At 42.6% G+C, this 22365-nt stretch overlaps 1 protein-coding gene across 1 annotated transcript; it reads right to left on the minus strand.

Annotated features, from left to right (window-relative positions):
- Window positions 1-2302: 2302 nt before the first annotated feature.
- LOC123998259 (extracellular matrix protein 1-like) lies at window positions 2303-19214 on the minus strand. The gene is made up of 10 exons (XM_046303308.1): window positions 18841-19214; window positions 18040-18102; window positions 17792-17860; window positions 17001-17078; window positions 16533-16885; window positions 13247-13452; window positions 4733-5018; window positions 4331-4548; window positions 3190-3277; window positions 2303-2983 (listed from the first exon to the last, which is right to left on the minus strand). The coding sequence occupies exons 1-10, from the start codon at window positions 18902-18904 to the stop codon at window positions 2801-2803; spliced, it is 1608 nt and encodes a 535-aa protein (XP_046159264.1). The 5' UTR covers window positions 18905-19214; the 3' UTR covers window positions 2303-2800.
- Between the last annotated feature and the right edge of the window lie 3151 nt (window positions 19215-22365).

Consider the following 22365-nt stretch of genomic DNA (forward strand, 5'->3'; position numbering starts at 1 on the left):
GCGAGGAGGCGGGGGGGAACAGAGATAATATGCATACTTTCTTTATGAAACACCATTTTCCACCATCATAATAGATAGAGTTGGTAATGCAATTTGCGCTCTTCTTCTTCTTCTTCTTCGATGACGTTTAACGGCGGTTGGCATCCAATAAACTTGCATTACCGCCACCTACCAGACTGGAGTACAACTCCCTTATACTTTCCTTGAAAAAATAAATAAACAAATATCCTACCATCTAATACTACAAAAAAATGGATAAAATGAACACCACCCTACTCCACTATGTAAATCTATTTAGTCCTACCTCAGGCCAACAACCTTAACACATCCAGTAATTCTTCTGATGTCAAGCCCGCACACCCAAATACCTCTCTGCAGTTGCCACCACAACATCATTTTTTTGCGACTTAGGTTCCATCCCTGCAGTACAGTTGATAACCATTGCTATAAATGCCCAAAATCCAATCTTCCTGAAACGTATATCACTTGTTGGCATATCCCTCTGTACTGGTACAGATCTACAACTCACATCACCCCTCTCATGATCCCTCCCCTTGACCCATCTTACTATACTTTCTTCACTGCCTCAGCATATGGCAACTTCTGCACTACTCTAACCCAGGAAACCTCAACCTGACTCTCTTGCACTGGACATGTTTTATCCTCAGCCCCATAGGCACCCCTACAACTAACACATACCACTACCTTCCCCAATGCTACACATTCCTTTGTCTCATGCCCTTCTGCACACTTCTCACAACTAGGAACTTCCCTCCAACACACTGCTGCCACATGCCCAAAAGCTTGACACCTGTAACAACGTAATGTATTTGGCACAAAATCACATACAGGATAACTTAAATATCCTCTCATCACATTGTTGGGCAAAGACTCAACATCAAAACTCAAAAGAACAGACAATGACTCTTCTGTTTCACCACTTGCCACGTTGTCTGCGTCGCACCAAATGAAGAGCATCACAAACACCGGGAATCTTCCCCTTCAGTTGGTCAACTTTTACATTTACTGTTAACCCAGTAATCATCCTTTCAATGGTGCCCTTATCTTGAGAGCAAAACAATTCACATTTCTTGCCCCCATTCGCTTAATGTGGAGTGCCTTCTCCCTCTGACCAGCAGAAACTCAAACAATTATCACAAGACCACTTCTGGTTACCCTCACCGATTCCACAGCACCCATCTCTGTTTTAACCCAGCCTGAAACTAAAAATGGATCAGCCAAAAGGCAGGGGTCCAGTTTTTCCCAAAACTTCACTCCTACTGTCACACAGCTCAATCTGCTTACACTTTCTACAATTCTTTAGCAAATGATCTCCCTTTTTTCCACCATTTGTAACCAACTCAAGCTCAGTCTCTTCCTTCCTCTCTCTCTTAGACCTCCTCTGCCTCTCTTTTCCCTCCAGTCCTCCTCGGTATTCCAAATATACATCTCCTTATGATAATACTGCACATCGCCTGATATACATCTTGTTTTTGCATTCTCAAGGGATGCCATTTAGCCGGCTGTCACAATCTCCACAATCTTCGTCTTGATGTTCTTTATCAAAAGCTACTGCAACGCTTTTCCATTTCAAACAAGCGCGCTCTTCCCTGATGTTGCCCTCCCAGTTCAGCCAGTGGTAAACTAACATAGCAGGCATAGAAAGAAGCCTGAGCGGAGTCCCCACTTCTGTTTTTCAGGGGAAACAGAAGTTAGTTAAAAAATATTGTGTCCCTGAAAACCAGAAACATCCTCCAACGCTGCTATGGGTGGGGTGTACAGACTTCTGCAACCTGACTGGCTGAATGCAATATGCAACATCTGGGACTAACATTCTTAGCCACTCTAGCATGGTGGTGGAAAATAGTGTTTCATAAAGAAAGCACATATTTTCCCCATATTTTTCTGCCACTAAATCAAATTGAGGAAATCGATGCCTTTGCAGCCTGAATGGAGAATGTTTCATGTAAGAACTGGTCCACCGGGGATACAAGTGTTTATAACCGGCTTCATACGATGCCTTTGGACGGTGAGATGAAACCACTCAATATTGCCATCTGCCAGGCTTTGAGCTAAACTCTGTGGCTGTGACAGCTAGTGAGGACCCTGTCCATCTCTATTAATGAAAGTTCTACTACACTAACTTAGTGGATACATGTCAGTCACTATAACATAAAGTCCACTTCCCTCAACATTTCAGTTGATTTAAATAATCATTTCAATGTTGTTCATGTGTCAGATAATGACAAATTACAATAACTGGCAGTGCTTCACTCCAAAATGATTAAGACATGGCGCAGAAAACATTTGGAAAATATACAGATTTATTTCAAATGTTAGAACAGGAGAACTGGACTAGCAATTCTGTAACTATAAGAAAATACAACTAACTAATCTGAAACATGAGTATAAAAATAAGTGGTCATACAAATGGTGATTTCATTCGTAAAGCAGATATATCAGCTCTCCAGGTGTTCTATCATTATAACACCCTCTTAATGACAGACACTGACAGTAATACTGAAATATTATGTGCACTCGGATACCATACATTAATTAGTTGTCATCTGGCCATGCTAGAAAATATAGAATAAATGTAACTTTCTAACTATAAATTCTTACTCTTACCCACACCCTAACTCCTGTTTGACTAAATCATGCAATTGCTCAACAGTTCTTCTGTATTAGCCAATTCTATCATGGTCATGTAGTGACTACTGCACAAATCCCCTGACTGCCAATTCAGATTGGCCCACTGCCATCAGAGTGAAACGTGAAAAGTTATCAACATAAACAAAAATCAGGCGAGGGGGCATTTCCTCTTTCTAAGGCGTGGGGACTTGGTTGCCTTGGTGATGGCATTCATGAGCAGGCCAGAGAGGCACTTAGGGGCGTCCTGAGAGGAGGGAGAGCAGCATTTCTGGAAGACAGCAGGGGAGGAGGTCTTCTCTGCAGAACAGCGGCTCTCTGCCAGCGTCACTAGCTGGGTTCACAGTCAAAGAGAGAAGTTATGAAAACAACAATAACAAAAAGCCTGCTACATCCTTAGACCTACAATATAACTCTCAGTCTAAGATCCTGTAGACACCTGAAGGCCAATCATGTTCATTTTATCCCAATGGGACAACCTGGTTAATATGAGATATGGGGTTGTCTGTGTGAACCTGCATTATTAAGTGTCAAACTCACCTGTATCTGAACACATGCAGTTCTCTGGTCTGCTGGCAGAGGGCAGCATTGGTCCACTAAGTTTTGGACAGGGAGAGCCACAGGGAACCTGAGAGAGCAGATTGCAAGATCATCTCAGTATACTACATCTTTGTTTTACTCGATAATCAAACCAGTCAAAGGGCTTTGTTAGACAGATATGTACAAATGTCCCTGGATCAAACTAGCTGCTGTAATAAGATACTTGTGAAAGTTATTGTATCCTACTGTTTTTAAACTTTTGGTAATGGTCTTTGATACAATGCAAATCTGGAATTATAATGTCATTAACCACGTTTCCATCCACAGTTTTACTGCGAGTAAGGTCATACCGTATAAAACAAAACCACAACAACTGTAATGGAAACAGGAGGTTTCAGTGAAATGTTATAAATGCCAACAGATAACTGTTCGTTTGACATGGTGGGATCTTTTTGTGTCCGTAAAATGCAAAGTAATCTTGTAGTCACGTGATATGGTGTGGTCCTTCCACTACGACTCAGGAAACTATACAGTTTATTAGGCTACGGATTAAATAAATGATCAACTTCACAGGGTAGTGAAAGTGCACAGTGATGAGCTTGATGTTCCTTTCCAATAAATATTGAGGGTCTTATTCTGGTGACATGATGATTGATGATTGACTGCCATTTGATTTTTTTGTAAATATTGGTCGCTGTTATCCATAATAAATCTCATCATGTAGACTACTTTACCCACACTGTATCTGCTAGCTGTTGGCTCGAGAGAATGTGCCAAGACCAGAGTTGGCACATTTACTATTTATAACAACCGTTTCTGTGACAAATCTATCAGTAGAGTTGGAAATATGATGGAAACACACTGAACTTTAGATTTTTATTCAGGAAAATGGAAAAAGTCAGTTTGGTGGAAACACACCACTTGTGGAAAAATGGCAATATTTAAAATCTGTCGCCAGTCGGATGGAAACAGCTACAGTCACCATCTACTACAGTGAAATGTACCCTTTCTGAAAGGTCTGGTTCTGTCACCCAGAAAGATAAACAATCAGGCTGGGCAGCATAAGAATGTGACTGAGGAGGAAAAAGGTTAAATTAAACACACACACACACACACACTAATGCTAAACAAACACACTTACTTCTTCTTGATGACCTTGTATGTTTCACAGATGTGTCCGAGGGTGTGAGTCTGTGGTGCGGCAGAGGCAGAGTCAAGCTTTTGTTCATAGTCTGGATGAGGGGCGCGGGAGGAGAAACAGGTATACCTGTCCTCACCTTCTCCCACATCACAACAGGAGGAGTTGTGAGGCCTCCCCTTCTGCTCTTCCTCACAGAACCTGTCAAGCACCTCACGCCACTGAGAGGAGAGAGATGAAAAAAAAGATAATTTTTCACTGTATAGAGGATCTATACAGATATTTCTGTTTAGTGGCCTTCTTCAGCATAGGTATGAATTGGATCCTTACTTTTCCCATGTTGACAAGTGCAGGTAGGCAGGCCATAACACATAGCCCACACACACACACACACACACTCCTTACCTTTCCCTCAGCACAGGGTAGCACGTCCTCCTGTCCCTTACAGCAGTGTTTGAACCCTCTCTCCAGGCGGTTCACGGCCTTTGATTGGCGGGCCAGCCAGCCAAAGCCTGTACGTGGCAGGCACTTGGGGGTGTAGAGAGGGCGGTGCTTGCGTAGATGACAGACCAATCCGATGTTGTCGAAAGTGGGGCGTCCAGGGGGGAAGCTGATGTCAGAGTCTCTGGGAGTAGCTTGGGGGCTCTTCTTGTGCTTCTCCCCTCTGACAGCACGCGGACCAGACTGGGACCTGGGAGGAAATGACACAATACATGTAGTCATTAGTTGCCATAAAAAAGGACAATTTGAACTTTACAGTTACCCCTAAACGAGGGCTTTGGATGTCATGAAATGTTGTCTGCCGGTGACTGTCATGCAAATAACTTGACAGTAATTGAAAGTTGATTAGGCCTACATGAACACATTTAGCATCTCCTGACTTCCACGCATAGCATAGCCTACAAGCCACTGATGCCACGGTCAGTCTCACGATAATTGACAGTTGATTAGGCCTACATAAACACGTTGAGCATCTCCTGACTTCCACACATAGCCTAAAAGCCACTGATGCAGACCTTAGGACATTTACATTTGAAAAAGTATAATAAATCCATTTAATATTGCATACACCAGCAGTTCCCAAACGTTTTATAGTCCTGTAACCCTTCAGACATTCAACCTCCAGCTGTACCCCCTCTAGCACCAGGGTCAGCTCACACTCAAATGTTTTTGTTGTTGCCATCATTGTAAGCCTGCCACACACACTATATAGTACATTTATTAAACATAAGAATTAGTGTGAGTTTGTCACAACCCGGCTTGTGGGAAGTGACAAAGAGCTCTTATAGGACCAGGGCACAAATAATAATATAATAATAATCAATCATTTTGCTCTTTATTTAACCATCTTACATATAAAACCTTATTTGTTAATCGAAAATTGTGAATAACTCACCACAGGTTAATGAGAAAGGTGTGCTTGAAAGGATGCACATAACTCTGCAAGTTTGGGTTTGTTTGGAGAGAGTCTCAGTCTGAAATCATATTCCACCCACAGTCTGTGTCTGTATTTAGTTTTCATGCTAGTGAGGGCCGAGAATCCACTCTCACATAGGTACGTAGTTGCAAAGGGAATCAGTGTCTTAACAGCGCAATTTGCCAAGGCAAGAAACTGTGAGTGCAGCCCAATCCAGAAATCTGGCAGTGGCTTTTGATTAAAAAACATTTTCACAGAACCGCTTGTTGCAATTTCAATGAGGCTCTCTTGTTCAGATATCGGTAACTGTACTGGAGGCAGGGCATGAAAGGGATAACGAATCCAGTTGTTTGTGTAATTTGTTTCAGGAAAGTACCTGCGTAATTGCGCACCCAACTCAGTCAGGTGCTTCGATATATCACATTTGACATTGTCCATAAGCTTGAGTTCATTTGCACACAAAAAAATCAAACAATGATGGAAAGACCTGTGTGTTGTCCTTGTTAATGCAGACAGAGAAGAGCGCCAACTTCTTAATCATAGCCTCTATTTTGTCCCGCATATTGAATATAGTTGCGGAGTCCCTTGAATCCTAGATTCAGATCATTCAGGCAAGAAAAGCATCACCCAGATAGGCCAGTCATGTGAGAAACTCATCATCATGCAAGCAGTCAGACAAGTGAAAATGATGGTCAGTAAAGTCAACTTTAAGCTCGTCTCTCAATTTAAAAAAATACTGTCAATACTTTGCCTCTTGATAACCAGCGCACTTCTGTATGTTGTAAAAGCGTTACATGGTCGCTGCCCTTATCATTGCACAGTGCAGAAAATACACAAGAATTCAAGGGCCAGGAGCTGTGCCAGGCCCATCATGTCTGTTGACTCATCCAGCTGTAACGCATAGAATTCACTGGCTTGTATGTGAAGCAGTAAATTGTTTCAAAACATCACTGCAATGTCACTGATGCATTAAACTGTTGTTTGATGAATGCATTGTCTGTATAATTTTGGCCTTTTCCCCCAGCATTGTCCCAGCCATATCCGCGGCAGCAGAATTAAGTCCTCCACAATAGTATGGGTCTTGCCTGTCCTAGCCACTCGGTAGCTCACCATAAAAGACGCTTCTAACCCTTGTTATTAATGGTATCTGTTGCTTTTATACATGTCTTACTACTCGAAAGTCATCTTAATTCTCTTATTTTGTTTCTAAATGTCTGTGCAAGAGGTAAGGTTCCATTATGGGGCGGCAGGGTAGCCTAGTGGTTAGAGCGTTGGACTAGTAACCGGAAGGTTGCAAGTTCAAACCCCCGAGCCGACAAAGTACAAATCCGTCGTTCTGCCCCTGAACAGGCAGTTAACCCACTGTTCCTAGGCCGTTATTGAAAATAAGAATTTGTTCTTAACTGACTTGCCTGGTTAAATAAAGGTAAAATTAAAATAGATAGTACTTTTGCACATATAACACACTGTGGCTGAGGAAAGGCACTACTTCCAATATAAGTGAACCTCAAATCAATGTAGTTCTCATCATATTTGCGCCTCTTCGATGGTCCAATGTCTGTTGTTCGGTGCATCAGATTAAAAACTGTCAAGTGTCCATGCTACCTGGGCTAACAACAAATATATAATTAATTATGCTAGCATTGGATGTGCTCGTGGAAGCGGATCAACTTGTGTCGTCAATAGGTGCAGTACTGCTGGTAGTAGCAGTACTACCAGTAGAGCTGGTATGTGTCTCTATGAACGCGGGCCTTTAATTTGAAAAAAAAAATGTAAATCAATTTTCGAGCAAACGGAATAAGCAGCAGCTACGTTTGGGGACATACGGACCGTTAGTGGAATTCCCACAAGAGAGTAACGGTTAACGTGATTGGATGTTAAATATTTGACATTGTGTTGTTATTTCGCTGAACACTAGATGGTTTCATTTTATTTTTGGCAGTGAAACGAGGCTACTAAGGCAAGAAAAATATAGTTGGACTGTTTGAAAATGTGAAGAAAAAAAAGTATTATTATAAAACAATTTTAAGAATGTGAATCACACTTATTTGGCGTACTCCCGACGGCATTGCGTACCCCAGTTTGGGAATACCTGGCCTACACCGTCACAATAAATCCCCCAAAATGATTTTAGACAGGTCTAAAGAAACATGATATGAAGAAAATGTAGTCTAAGATGAACAGAGTAGCATACTCAGTTGTCCTTATGTCAGTCACTGATCAGACTATGCCATATGGCTGTGTGCTACACTAGTTAATTTAGCAGGCAAGATTGTCTTAGAATATCGTGGCATTATTTTATAGTAGAAAGAACACAATGAACATAGCTGAAATAAAATAGAAAGGATATTTTCTCTAAAGGATTTTCAAGAAAGTGCGCACATGCAGCTATTTTTTCATGAACAAAGAAACAGGTCCTCCTACAGGGCCTTCGGAAAGTATTCAGCACAGGTGACTTTTTCCACATGTTGTTACGTTACAGCCTTATTCTAAAATGGATTAAACAAAACAAATTCTCAATCTACAAACAATACCCCATATTCAGAAAGCAAAAAAATGTTTTTGTAAATTGAGCTCTGGTGCTTCCTGTTCCCATTGATCATCCTTGAGATGTTTCTACAACTTGGAATCCCACCTATGGTAAATTCATTTGATTGGATATGATTTGGAAAGGCACACACCTGTTTTTATAAGGTCACACGGTTGGCAGTGCACGTCAGAGCAAAAACCAAGCCATGGGGTCGAAGGAATTGTCCATAGAGCTCTGAGACAGGGTTGTGTCGAGGGACAGATCTGGGGAAGGGTACCAAAACATTTCTGCAGCATTGAAGGTCCCCAAGAACACAGTGGGCTCCATCATTCTTAAATGGAAGAAGTTTGGAACCACCAAGACTCCAAGAGCTGGCCATCCGGACAAACTGAGCAATCAGGGGAGAACGGCCTTGGTCAGGGAGGTGCCCAAGAACCAGATGGTTACTCTGACAGAACTCCAGAGTTCCTCTGTGGGGATGGTTGTCCTTCTGGAAGGTTCTCCCGTCTCTGCAGTACTCCACCAAACAGGCCTTTACGGTAGAGAGGCCAGACAGAAGTCACTCCTCAGTAAAAGGCACATGACATTCCGCTTGGAGTTTGCCAAAAGGCACCTAAAGGAATCTCAGATCATGAGAAACAAGATTCTCTGGTCTGATGAAACCAAAACTGAACTTTTGGCCTGAATGCAAAGTGTCACGTCTGGAAGAAACCTGCCACCATCCCTATGGTGAAGCATGGTGGTGGCAGCATCATGCTGTGGGGAGGGTTTTCAGCGGCAGGGACTGGAAGACTAGTAAGGATCTAGGGAAAGATGAATGGTGCAAAGTACAGAGATCCTTGATGAGAACCTGCTCCAGAGCGCTCAGGACCTCCGACTGGGACAAAGGTCCACCTTCCTACAGGACAACGACCCTAAACACACAGCCAAGACTTGGCTTCGGGACAAGTCTCTGAATGTCCTTGAGTGGCCGAGCCAGAGCCTGGACTTGAACCCGATCGAACATCTTCTGCAGAGAAGACTGGGAGAAACGGGTCTGAATACTTATGTAAATGCCACATTTCTGTATAAAAATAAATACATGTTTTTGCATTATGGGGTATTATGTGTAGATTGAGGGGGTGAAAACGATTTAATCCAGTTTAGAATAAGGCTGTAACATAACAAAATATGGAAAAAGTCAAGGGGTCTGAAGACTTTCCGAATGTACTTTATATGCTTAATTTTGAGTTATTTATGCAGCTTTAGTTGTCATACAAATGTTAGGCTATAGGTTTTGATATTGAATAGGTTCTAAGGCTGCATGATGCGACTGATGATGCTTTAGAAAAAAGCAGGAAAGGCATGTGCTCTGCTCTGTTTCTTGCGCAGGCTGCACACACTTCATCATTCACAATTTGACAAGCACTTGATAATATTCTCACCCATCAGACTATTCTTAATTTAATCTGATCTTTACATATAGCCTACTAATATGTGTGGAATTACTTTTGATTAGAAGGGCCCACCTCTTCCAGTTTAGATGGACGTCATATTCTATTTGTGCCCTTCTCGTAGGACTATTATATAGACAGTGTCGTTTTTTAAATTGAAATTGTTGCCACTGTCCGCAGAATAGGCTAGTCTTTAAGTTGTCCTATTAAAAACATATTCTGCTAATGTCTCCAGTCATATACAGTGCCTTGCGAAAGTATTCGGCCCCCTTGAACTTTGCGACCTTTTGCCACATTTCAGGCTTCAAACATAAAGATATAAAACTGTATTTTTTTGTGAAGAATCAACAACAAGTGGGACACAATCATGAAGTGGAACGACATTTATTGGATATTTCAAACTTTTTTAACAAATCAAAAACTGAAAAATTGAGCGTGCAAAATTATTCAGCCCCCTTAAGTTAATACTTTGTAGCGCCACCTTTTGCTGCGATTACAGCTGTAAGTCGCTTGGGGTATGTCTCTATCAGTTTTGCACATCGAGAGACTGAATTTTTTTCCCATTCCTCCTTGCAAAACAGCTCGAGCTCAGTGAGGTTGGATGGAGAGCATTTATGAACAGCAGTTTTCAGTTCTTTCCACAGATTCTCGATTGGATTCAGGTCTGGACTTTGACTTAGCCATTCTAACACCTGGATATGTTTATTTTTGAACCCTTCCATTGGAGATTTTGCTTTATGTTTTGGATCATTGTCTTGTTGGAAGACAAATCTCCGTCCCAGTCTCAGGTCTTTTGCAGACTTCATCAGGTTTTCTTCCAGAATGGTCCTGTATTTGGCTCCATCCATCTTCCCATCAATTTTAACCATCTTCCCTGTCCCTGCTGAAGAAAAGCAGGCCCAAACCATGATGCTGTCACCACCATGTTTGACAGTGGGGATGGTGTGTTCAGGGTGATGAGCTGTGTTGCTTTTACGCCAAACATAACATTTTGCATTGTCGCCAAAAAGTTCAATTTTGGTTTCATCTGACCAGAGCACCTTCTTCCACATGTTTGGTGTGTCTCCCAGGTGGCTTGTGGCAAACTTTAAACAACACTTTTTATGGATATCTTTAAGAAATGGCTTTCTTCTTGCCACTCTTCCATAAAGGCCAGACTTGTGCAATATACGACTGATTGTTGTCCTATGGACAGAGTCTCCCACCTCAGCTGTAGATCTCTGCAGTTCATCCAGAGTGATCATGGGCCTCTTGGCTGCATCTCTGATCAGTCTTCTCCTTGTATGAGCTGAAAGTTTAGAGGGACGGCCAGGTCTTGGTAGATTTGCAGTGGTCTGATACTCCTTCCATTTCAATATTATCGCTTGCACAGTGCTCCTTGGGATGTTTAAAGCTTGGGAAATCTTTTTGTATCCAAATCCAGCTTTAAACTTCTTCACAACAGTATCTCGGACCTGCCTGGTGTGTTCCTTGTTCTTCATGATGCTCTCTGTGCTTTTAACGGATCTCTGAGACTATCACAGTGCAGGTGCATTTATACGGAGACTTGATTACACACAGGTGGATTGTATTTATCATCATTAGTCATTTAGGTCAACATTGGATCATTCAGAGATCCTCACTGAACTTCTGGAGAGAGTTTGCTGCACTGAAATTAAAGGGGCTGAATAATTTTGCACGCCCAATTTTTCAGTTTTTGATTTGTTAAAAAAGTTTGAAATATCCAATAAATGTCGTTCCACTTCATGATTGTGTCCCACTTGTTGTTGATTCTTCACAAAAAAATACAGTTTTATATCTTTATGTTTGAAGCCTGAAATTTGGCAAAAGGTCGCAAAGTTCAAGGGGGCTGAATACTTTCGCAAGGCACTGTATAGTGTAGTAGAAATGCATGAAATGTGTTCATAAAACAAAAATGTTCCCGTTCAAAGAATAAACGTAGGCCTATCTGATACAGCCTAGCCATACTCTAGTCTATGCTATACACGCTCAACCATGCATTGAATGGTATTTTTTTGCGAACAATGATTGAGTTCTATTATTAGCCTAAATCATGACCATCCAATCTACTCACATTTCCAATAGTAGGCTATTTTATGCATGTAATGCTTTTTTATAAAAGGTGCATTTTTACTGTGAAACATATCTTCCCCAAATCCTCTTTTATCCTCTTTTATATAATGGCCAGTCAAAACTCTGTTTTCACACGCAACTGCGCAATGACGGAGTTTATAAGAACACGTTTCACTAGGCTCTGTAGGCTATGTGCTCTCTTACCGTGTCCCAGGGGTTCTAGGTCTGTAGGCTATGTGCTCTCTTACCGTGTCCCAGGGGTTCTAGGTCTGTAGGCTATGTGCTCTCTTACCGTGTCCCAGGGGTTCTAGGTCTGTAGGCTATGTGCTCTCTTACCGTGTCCCAGGGGTTCTAGGTCTGTAGGCTATGTGCTCTCTTACCGTGTCCCAGGGGTTCTAGGTCTGTAGGCTATGTGCTCTCTTACCGTGTCCCAGGGGTTCTAGGTCTGTAGGCTATGTGCTCTCTTACCGTGTCCCAGGGGTTCTAGGTCTGTAGGCTATGTGCTCTCTTACCGTGTCCCAGATGTTCTAGGCCTATGGGCTATGTGCTCTCTTACCGTGTCCCAGGGGTTCTAGGCCTATGGGCTATGTGCTCTCTTACCGTGTCCCAGAGGTTCTAGGCCTATGGGCTATGTGCTCTCTTACCGTGTCCCAGAGGTTCTAGGCCTATGGGCTATGTGCTCTCTTACCGTGTCCCAGAGGTTCTAGGCCTATGTGCTCTCTTACCGTGTCCCAGAGGTTCTAGGCCTATGGGCTATGTGCTCTCTTACCGTGTCCCAGAGGTTCTAGGCCTATGGGCTAGGCTACATGACGTGCGATTTGAAAAAGTAGGACTAAAAAAAGGCATGCGCTGTTTCTTGCCTTATTGCACATGCAGGGAATCATAAAGTGATAATACATCATTCACAAGTGATAATATTACTAATCAGACTATTTGAATCTTGTCTTTACACATACTAAATAATGTGTGTGAAATGTGTTATGATTTAGAATGGACTATTATCATGCACCTGAGCTTCCCCATAGTTAATTTTCATCCAGCCAGGTAGGCTCTACTCCTGTTGTAAATCAAAGCAATGTGCTTAATATTTGGAAAGTTGAGAAATAAATATAGTAGGCCTGGCCTGTAGAAAGCTGTTGGGATCCTCTTTTTAAAAGAGGCCATAAAAATTGTTTTGTCGATTGCATAGCCTATAGAAATGTTGCGCAACATGAGCTCTCATGAAGTGTTTGATTAGATTTTCAATTACATTTCTATTGATGTCAGAGTGATCAGAGAGACAGTAGGGTGCTGAGTACCAGCACATTAGCAACTGACTGTTATAAAGGTTGGTACTCTACCAATGATCATCAGCACCATCAGAGCGCAGTTTTGGAGAAGCTTAGTTACTGTGACTAAACAGTCACGTAATACCGTCACCAAAACAACCCTAAACCTACAGTAAACCGGTCTCTCTCTCTTCTTACTTGTGACAAGTGTTGGGGTTAAAGGTGAAGCCAGGTTCAGGTATGGGGGAGGAGCCTGCCCTCTGGGTGGTCGGCAGGTAGGTGGGGTTTGGGTTTTCCCTATGGAAACAGCTCAGTCTGTCCCCGCCCTCCTTCTTGCAGCAGTGGTAGTGGCGAGTCTTCACAGAGAACTCCTCAGTACAGAATGTGGACAGGGCCTGTTCCCACTGTAAGTGACATATACAAACATCAATTCACACATGAAAAATAGAGATAAAAGAAGTCCTAAAATGGTGAAGGTAAAGCTTTAGCCCTCATGAACACCTTCCCCTCTACACAGCTATACAGATAGACACCAAGGATGATCTGTTGTGTCTGTATGTGCTTTCCTTCTCCGGAGTCTCATCTTCCCTGAGCATCCTCTGTCTTCACTACTACCATCTCATCTTCCCTGAGCATCCTCTGTCTTCACTACTACCATCTCATCTTCCCTGAGCATCCTCTGTCTTCACTACTACCATCTCATCTTCCCTGAGCATCCTCTGTCTTCACTACTACCATCTCATCTTCCCTGAGCATCCTCTGTCTTCACTACTACCATCTCATCTTCCCTGAGCATCCTCTGTCTTCACTACTACCATCTCATCTTCCCTATGCATCCTCTGTCTTCACTACTACCATCTCATCTTCCCTGAGCATCCTCTGTCTTCACTACTACCATCTCATCTTCCCTGAGCATCCTACTACCATCTGCATCCTCTGTCTTCACTACTACCATCTCATCTTCCCTGAGCATCCTCTGTCTTCACTACTACCATCTCATCTTCCCTGAGCATCCTCTGTCTTCACTACTACCATCTCATCTTCCCTATGCATCCTCTGTCTTCACTACATCTCATCTTCCCTGAGCAACCACTACTACCATCTCATCTTCCCTGAGCATCCTCTGTCTTCACTACTACCATCTCATCTTCCCTGAGCATCCTCTGTCTTCACTACTACCATCTCATCTTCCCTAGCATCCTCTGTCTTCACTACTACCATCTCATCTTCCCTACTGCATCCTCCTGTCTTCACTACTACCATCTCATCTTCCCTGAGCATCCTCTGTCTTCACTACTACCATCTCATCTTCCCTGAGCATCCTCTGTCTTCACTATCTTCCCTACCATCTCATCTTCCCTGAGCATCCTCTGTCTTCACTACTACCATCTCATCTTCCCTATGCATCCTCTGTCTTCACTACTACCATCTCATCTTCCCTATGCATCCTCTGTCTTCACTACTACCATCTCATCTTCCCTATGCATCCTCCTGTCTTCACTACTACCATCTCATCTTCCCTGAGCATCCTCTGTCTTCACTACTACCATCTCATCTTCCCTATGCATCCTCTGTCTTCACTACTACCATCTCATCTTCCCTGAGCATCCTCTGTCTTCTTCACTACTACCATCTCATCTTCCCTGAGCATCCTCTGTCTTCACTGTCTTACTACCATCTCATCTTCCCTATCCTCTGCATCCTCTGTCTTCACTACTACCATCTCATCTTCCCTATGCATCCTCTGTCTTCACTACTACCATCTCATCTTCCCTATGCATCCTCTGTCTTCACTACTACCATCTCATCTTCCCTATGCATCCTCTGTCTTCACTACTACCATCTCATCTTCCCTATGCATCCTCTGTCTTCACTACTATCCTCTGTCTTCATCTCATCTTCCCTATGCATCCTCTGTCTTCACTACTACCATCTCATCTTCCCTATGCATCCTCTGTCTTCACTACTACCATCTCATCTTCCCTATGCATCCTCTGTCTTCACTACTACCATCTCATCTTCCCTATGCATCCTCCGTCTTCACTACTACCATCTCATCTTCCCTATGCATCCTCTGTCTTCACTACTACCATCTCATCTTCCCTATGCATCCTCTGTCTTCTTCACTACTACCATCTCATCTTCCCTATGCATCCTCTGTCTTCACTACTACCATCTCATCTTCCCTATGCATCCTCTGTCTTCACTACTACCATCTCATCTTCCCTATGCATCCTCTGTCTTCACTACTACCATCTCATCTTCCCTATGCATCCTCTGTCTTCACTACTACCATCTCATCTTCCCTATGCATCCTCTGTCTTCACTACTACCATCTCATCTTCCCTATGCATCCTCTGTCTTCACTACTACCATCTCATCTTCCCTATGCATCCTCTGTCTTCACTACTACCATCTCATCTTCCCTATGCATCCTCTGTCTTCACTACTACCATCTCATCTTCCCTATGCATCCTCTGTCTTCACTACTACCATCTCATCTTCCCTATGCATCCTCTGTCTTCACTACTACCATCTCATCTTCCCTATGCATCCTCTGTCTTCACTACTACCATCTCATCTTCCCTATGCATCCTCTGTCTTCACTACTACCATCTCATCTTCCCTATGCATCCTCTGTCTTCACTACTACCATCTCATCTTCCCTATGCATCCTCTGTCTTCACTACTACCATCTCATCTTCCCTATGCATCCTCTGTCTTCACTACTACCATCTCATCTTCCCTATACCATCCTGTCTTCACTACTACCTCTGTCTTCACTACTACCATCTCATCCCTTCCCTACTGCATCTCATCTGTCTTCATCCTCTGTCTTCACTACTACCATCTCATCTTCCCTGCATCCTGCATCCTCTGTCTTCACTACTACCATCTCATCTTCCCTATGCATCATCTCCCTATGCATCCTCTGTCTTCACTACTACCATCTCATCTTCCCTATGCATCCTCTGTCTTCACTACTACCATCTCATCTTCCCTATGCATCCTCTGTCTTCACTACTACCATCTCATCTTCCCTATGCATCCTCTGTCTTCACTACTACCATCTCATCTTCCCTATGCATCCTCTGTCTTCACTACTACCATCTCATCTTCCCTATGCATCCTCTGTCTTCACTACTACCATCTCATCTTCCCTATGCATCCTCTGTCTTCACTACTACCATCTCATCTTCCCTATGCATCCTCCGTCTTCACTACTATTGTCTCGGGTTGGGTTACATGCAGAAGACACATTTCAGTTGAATGCATAGGTATTCCCCTTTTCCTTATCTTCCCTAGACATTCTCATCACTACTACCGTCTCATCTCCCCTAGACATCGTCTGTCCTCATCAATACTACATCTGTGCACATAGAAGGCGGTTCTGTTGGTACAATAGGAGTGAACGGACCAGAACTGAACCCGACGGGACAGAATGGAACAGGACAGAATCAAATGTTGCCACAGAAACACTCACCGCCTGTGTAACGCAGCACAGCGTCACTTCCTGGACCTGCTGTGTCCCATTCCTATGGCAACATGCGCTGTACCAGGACTCTATCCGGTTGATGGCGTCACCTTGACGACGAAGGTAGCCAAAGCCTGTCTGGGGTAAGGAGTAGGCTGGGTACCGGGGACGACGGCTGCTATGGAGACAAATGGCCTGGAGGTTGTTAGGGGATGGCTGGCCAGGGGGGAAGAGGACACTGGGGTGGGAATCCCCAAACGAGCGAGGCCCAGCCATCGGCCGACCTCCAGGTGTAAAGTCTGTGTCCAGGTGCAGGGTGATCTCCCTCTGGGTGATATCTACATCAGCTGCCCTGGAGCCCGCTGAGAACACACACTTCTGTTATTGTACCTCCCTCACACAGGATACAACACAAACGTCATACTCCATTGGCTGTGTGATATGAAGTATACCAGCAGGGAAGGCATCGTCACCCACCTCTCTCCTTGAGGACTTTGAGCAGGTAAGGCTTCATATGTTCATGAGTGACCTCTCTCTGCTCCATGACAGGAAACTCTACACAGTGACAGACAGGAGTTAGTACTGACAGCCATACACTAATAACATGTCATGTGCCTACACTGCATTAATTACATGGCAGAATGGCATGGGCATAGGAGAGGATGTGTCCCAAATACTTTGGAATACTTTCCTTCTCTCGTCTCCTTTCTTTCATTAACACTGACAGATCTGTGAATAGGCTGGATAGAACAAACCCACCTCTCCTATGGGTTACAGTTAGAACACACTCACATATGGGTTACAGTTAGAACACACTCACATATGGGTTACAGTTATAACACACTCAGCTATGGGTTACAGTTATAACACACTCAGCTATGGGTTACAGTTAGAACACACTCAGCTATGGGTTACAGTTAGAACACACTCAGCTATGGGTTACAGTTAGAACACACTCAGCTATGGGTTACAGTTAGAACACACTCAGCTATGGGTTACAGTTAGAACACACTCAGCTATGGGTTACAGTTAGAACACACTCACCTATGGGTTACAGTTATAACACACTCAGCTATGGGTTACAGTTAGAACACACTCAGCTATGGGTTACAGTTATAACACACTCAGCTATGGGTTACAGTTATAACACACTCACCTATGGGTTACAGTTATAACACACTCAGCTATGGGTTACAGTTATAACACACTCACCTATGGGTTACAGTTATAACACACTCACCTATGGGTTACAGTTATAACACACTCACCTATGGGTTCCCAGAGTCCCCCAAAGTCCACCTCCCTCTGGGTCATATCAGGCTCTAGCTGACTCACCCCTGGAAGACATATACACACAGCACTGTGAAGGCATTGAAACACACACACACACACACACACACACACACACACACACACACACACACACACACACACACACACACACACACACACACACACACACACACACACACACACACACACACACACACACACACACACACACACACACACAAACCTTGCAGGAGCTCCTCTATGTCAAAGGAGGCCTCTCGCTGTAACATGCCAATGCCAGGCCTATCTATGTAAGGGATGAGAGAATGTAAACAGACATAAAAACACAGAGACCAGCACACACGCCCACTGGTTACATAAGCCATCACACTCTGACCATGTAATGTCAGTACTGTTGTCCACTACCTAGATTTCACATAGAAATTTGACTTATAGATATGTTATTCTCATTGAAAGCAAGTCTAAGAAGCAGAAGATCTGTTCTATATGCGCTATTTCTATCATTCCAATTTCTTAAGTTACATTTTTGCTTCTGGTTTTGTATACCAGCTTCAAACAGCTTAAAATACAAATATTTTGCTTATTGAAAAGGAATTTCATAGCGGTTTAGATGGTACAATGATTCTCTACACTATACATTGCTTGTTTTGTCACAAACTGAAATTAGGCTAACTATTAGAATTTTAGCAACCAGGAAATTGCGGAGCCAATTCAGCATATTGCACCTTTAATTAACTTGGTGTGAATTATTTAATCTAGATGTTTGTTATACCTAAAATAATAGTTATACTGTTAGTAGTCTTGGACAAAGTTGTTACACACTAAACTGGTGGAATGGAATGTATCACGTCCCAACAAATAATGTTTTTCTTCATGATCTCGAAAGTGCATAAAAATGGCCTCTTCTGAGCACTTCTAACAGACCATGCACAAACAGAAGGTGAGCCATAAACACATACCAGGACATAAAACAAGGACAAAAAGAACTGATGATTCCATGCGAAAAAACTCGTATGCTACAAACCTTCAGATGCCGCGGACACCAGCACTAATGCACAGCAGCAGGCTAGAGCCCAAGACCAACCCATTTCGAGTACTGACACGGGAGGTGTCTGATATCCTTGTCCTCTTTCACAGGACTGTTTCCACTCTCTCTGTTTCGCCCCTTTTCACCGCCCCACTCTCTTTCCCTGTGTTCCGCAAAGTCGTTCCAAAGCCACGTCAAGTTCAGGAAACGACACTTGAGCGTCAAATCAAGGTCCTTCCTTTTCAAACCGTTAAGTCTTTTTGGAGCGGTATGAAATAGAGAATGAGAGTTGTGAGAGGGCATAAATACATGTATATTTGTTTTGTGATTGGAGGGGAAAGAAGGAGGGATATTTTCCACCATGAGTCAGCAGTGGCGTGTTTTCATGGAAGGAAGCCAGGCTTCTCCCAAAAATGGGCAAATAAAATAAATAAATAATTGTCCTTCATTTCGCAAGAGGTGGAATTTATCACACTGGAGAAAGCATCGAAACGAGCGAAACAGCGCCTCCCTGTATGTGTAGCGTCGAATGCAAGGGAAGCCAGCAAGCATTAGCCCTCCCTTGATAAAACAAGTATAAAGTCATAGCCAATGGGTGTTGAGCTAATCCGAGTGAGCTCAACTGTGAATGGTCCTGGCACACCCAAAAATGTGTCAAGGAAGCCAGTTTGGACTTGGCTGCACTCCAATCACATCACATCATGTCACATCCAGAGCCAAATGTCATTGACAGAAACAATTTGAATCTTGTTGTGCTGTTGTCCTCCAGTGACTAGCTAGCTAAGATTGTCCCTTTCCTAAATTAGCCATGGATGAAGATAAGGATTTGGACGTGTGGTTTGACTTAATTCTCCATACTGGCAAATGATTATGACAGCGATTCTGATCCAACCATAAATGCATACATTGTTCCGCATGCCTGAGCGGATGGAAGTTCAATATGTAGCTAGATGTAGAAGGCTAATGTTAACTAGCTGGCTCATCGTTTCCCATGAAAACAAGTCAGGCTAGGGAACAAACATTTTAGCCAGGTAGCCCAGGACAACAAAAAATAAAGGTGTGTACTGTATGACAGAGTCATAGAGTATTTCATCAACATGAAAGAGAGGAGGATGGCATTGGCATTTCTCTACAACATGTGCGTGCATGCACAGGCACTCACACACACTTACAAATCAGAACCATGGACAGCCACATCATATTTAGCTTATGTCGATTGGACTAAATTATTTTTGGTATCTTTTAGTTGTCACTGTATTAAACTAAGCATGATTTGATGATGTTGAAATTATGAAATGTTGAAATGGTGCTGGAATAGAGGAGGCAGCTACTGTTTTCTTTGCGACTTGAGTAACTCTCTGTGGTTATAAATCAATAGTTGTTTAGTAGCCTGAAAATAATATGTTTTTAACCTTAACATAAAATATTCTTCATTCGGAATGATATAAACATTAAAATATCGTTAAGAAATTCTCAGCAATCTAAATCGGAGTACATTTTTCATCAGTACTAAACACAATTATCACGTTGACACTGAGCATACTCAAATTGGTCAGCATGAAATAACTATTTCCATTCCTATAACACCATCTGCAGAAACTAAAATGATCTTGTTGGGCAAATCCAGGTAGTGACTCCCGGGTTAAATAACATTTCTTCCGTTTGGTGCCTAATGAACATGACCCAGGGCAAGCATCATGATCCCACTATTTAAAAGGGCAATGCCTATGGGCTCTATGTGCCATTAGCACAAACCTGCTATAGTTCCTGAGTATTATCATTATCATCAAATTGTAATTTGGCAATGGGATATAGGTCAAATAGATTAGGAACAGATTCACTCTCAGGATCAGAGGGTTCCCACTCTCCATTCAGCAGGGGCATGGTGACAACAGTGTTAACATCTTTATACACAACTTCTACTAAAGCTGTTGGGCAGTCACAATCAGCATAACAACAATCAATCCATAATACATTAATTGCTCCACTCATATAGTTATTTATTTACTAAAAACTTATTCAAATCAATCAGTCAGTTTACAAAAAAAAAAATCAGTTTACAAATCATAATTAAAACCCAATTAATAATTTAGAATTACAATACTTAGTGATTCACGTTAGTTCTATCACTCAAAGTTAAATCCCTCGACTTAACACACACTGGCAGAATGTACATTTACATACAATATATTCAACTTATAATTCTAGTATGAACTTTTCTCATCACGGTCATAATTACAGATCAGTATCTTAATGCATTCTTATTCTAAATTACTATAATTTTTTGCAGTGTGTAGACCTCTACAATCAACTTGATACCCCAAATAAACTATTTAGGGCAACCCTAAATCAATTACGGGCACAGTTGACCAACCCCCCCTTCATGCACTTATTCTTCTGGCATCTCTTCGTTGTCATCTTCAGATAGCTTCACAGTACAAAGTGGATGGCCCATGATAATGTCCCAGTTTCACTATCTAACCTGGGCCGCCACCACCTTGACCACCCATTATGTCTTGTCCATTTGTCAACCAGTATACCAGCAACATGGCAAAAGTTTGGAACAGATCTCTTTCCATGCTCCCTTCACATGGACTCATGTCGCACTCTTGACAGAAAAGGCATGACAGAAAAGGCAGTTGATAGCCTCGACTGGATGGTGTGTACAAGTTGCTGGTTTCGGACTCGGGTCTCAGGTCTCAGGTCTCAGGACTCAGGTCTCAGGTCTCAGGACTCAGGTCTCAGAACTCAGGTCTCAGGACTCAGGTCTCAGGACAGGACTCAGGACTCAGGTCTCAGGTCTCAGGACTCAGGACTCAGGTCTCAGGACTCAGGACTCAGGACTCGGGACTTAGGTCTCAGGTCTCAGGACTCAGGACTCAGGACTCAGGACCCAGGACTCAGGACTCAGGACTCAGGACTCAGGTCTCAGGACTCAGGACTCAGGACTCAGGTCTTAGGACTCAGGTCTCAGGTAGAAGGACCAAACTGAACACCATTGTCATGTCTTTGGCATCATTAAACTGAAGACTGTTTAGTTTATCAAATCAATTCTCTGTAATTATTATTACGTGATTAACTAATCAGGTAGATGTAATTAACTAGAAAGTCGGGGCACCAAGGAAAATATTCAGATTACAAAGTTATAATTTTCCTAATATAACTTTCAGATATTTTAATATCTGATCAATTAGTCTTCTAATGAATGAATTATGAATTATTCTGTACCTCACGTCAGTCTCATTCCAAACGTCGTAAATGGTTGGTTATCTGCACGAACCCAGTCTTCACTATGAGTCATCCATACATCAATTGTCTCAATCATTTATTTATTTATTAACTAACTAAATAATCACAGAAATGCACACACAAACAAACAAGTATATATGGTTACAAGGAAATGATAGGGGAATGTGCTCTAGTGGGCTAAACCGGCATAGCGGCTTGTTAGACAAAGGGACTGAAAAGGGCGCGAAAGATAAAAGACACTACAAAGTTGATAATTATAACAATTGAAATGCT

Source organism: Oncorhynchus gorbuscha, linkage group LG15 (genome assembly GCF_021184085.1).
Source record: "Oncorhynchus gorbuscha isolate QuinsamMale2020 ecotype Even-year linkage group LG15, OgorEven_v1.0, whole genome shotgun sequence".
In the NCBI taxonomy this organism is placed as follows: Eukaryota; Metazoa; Chordata; class Actinopteri; order Salmoniformes; family Salmonidae; genus Oncorhynchus; species Oncorhynchus gorbuscha.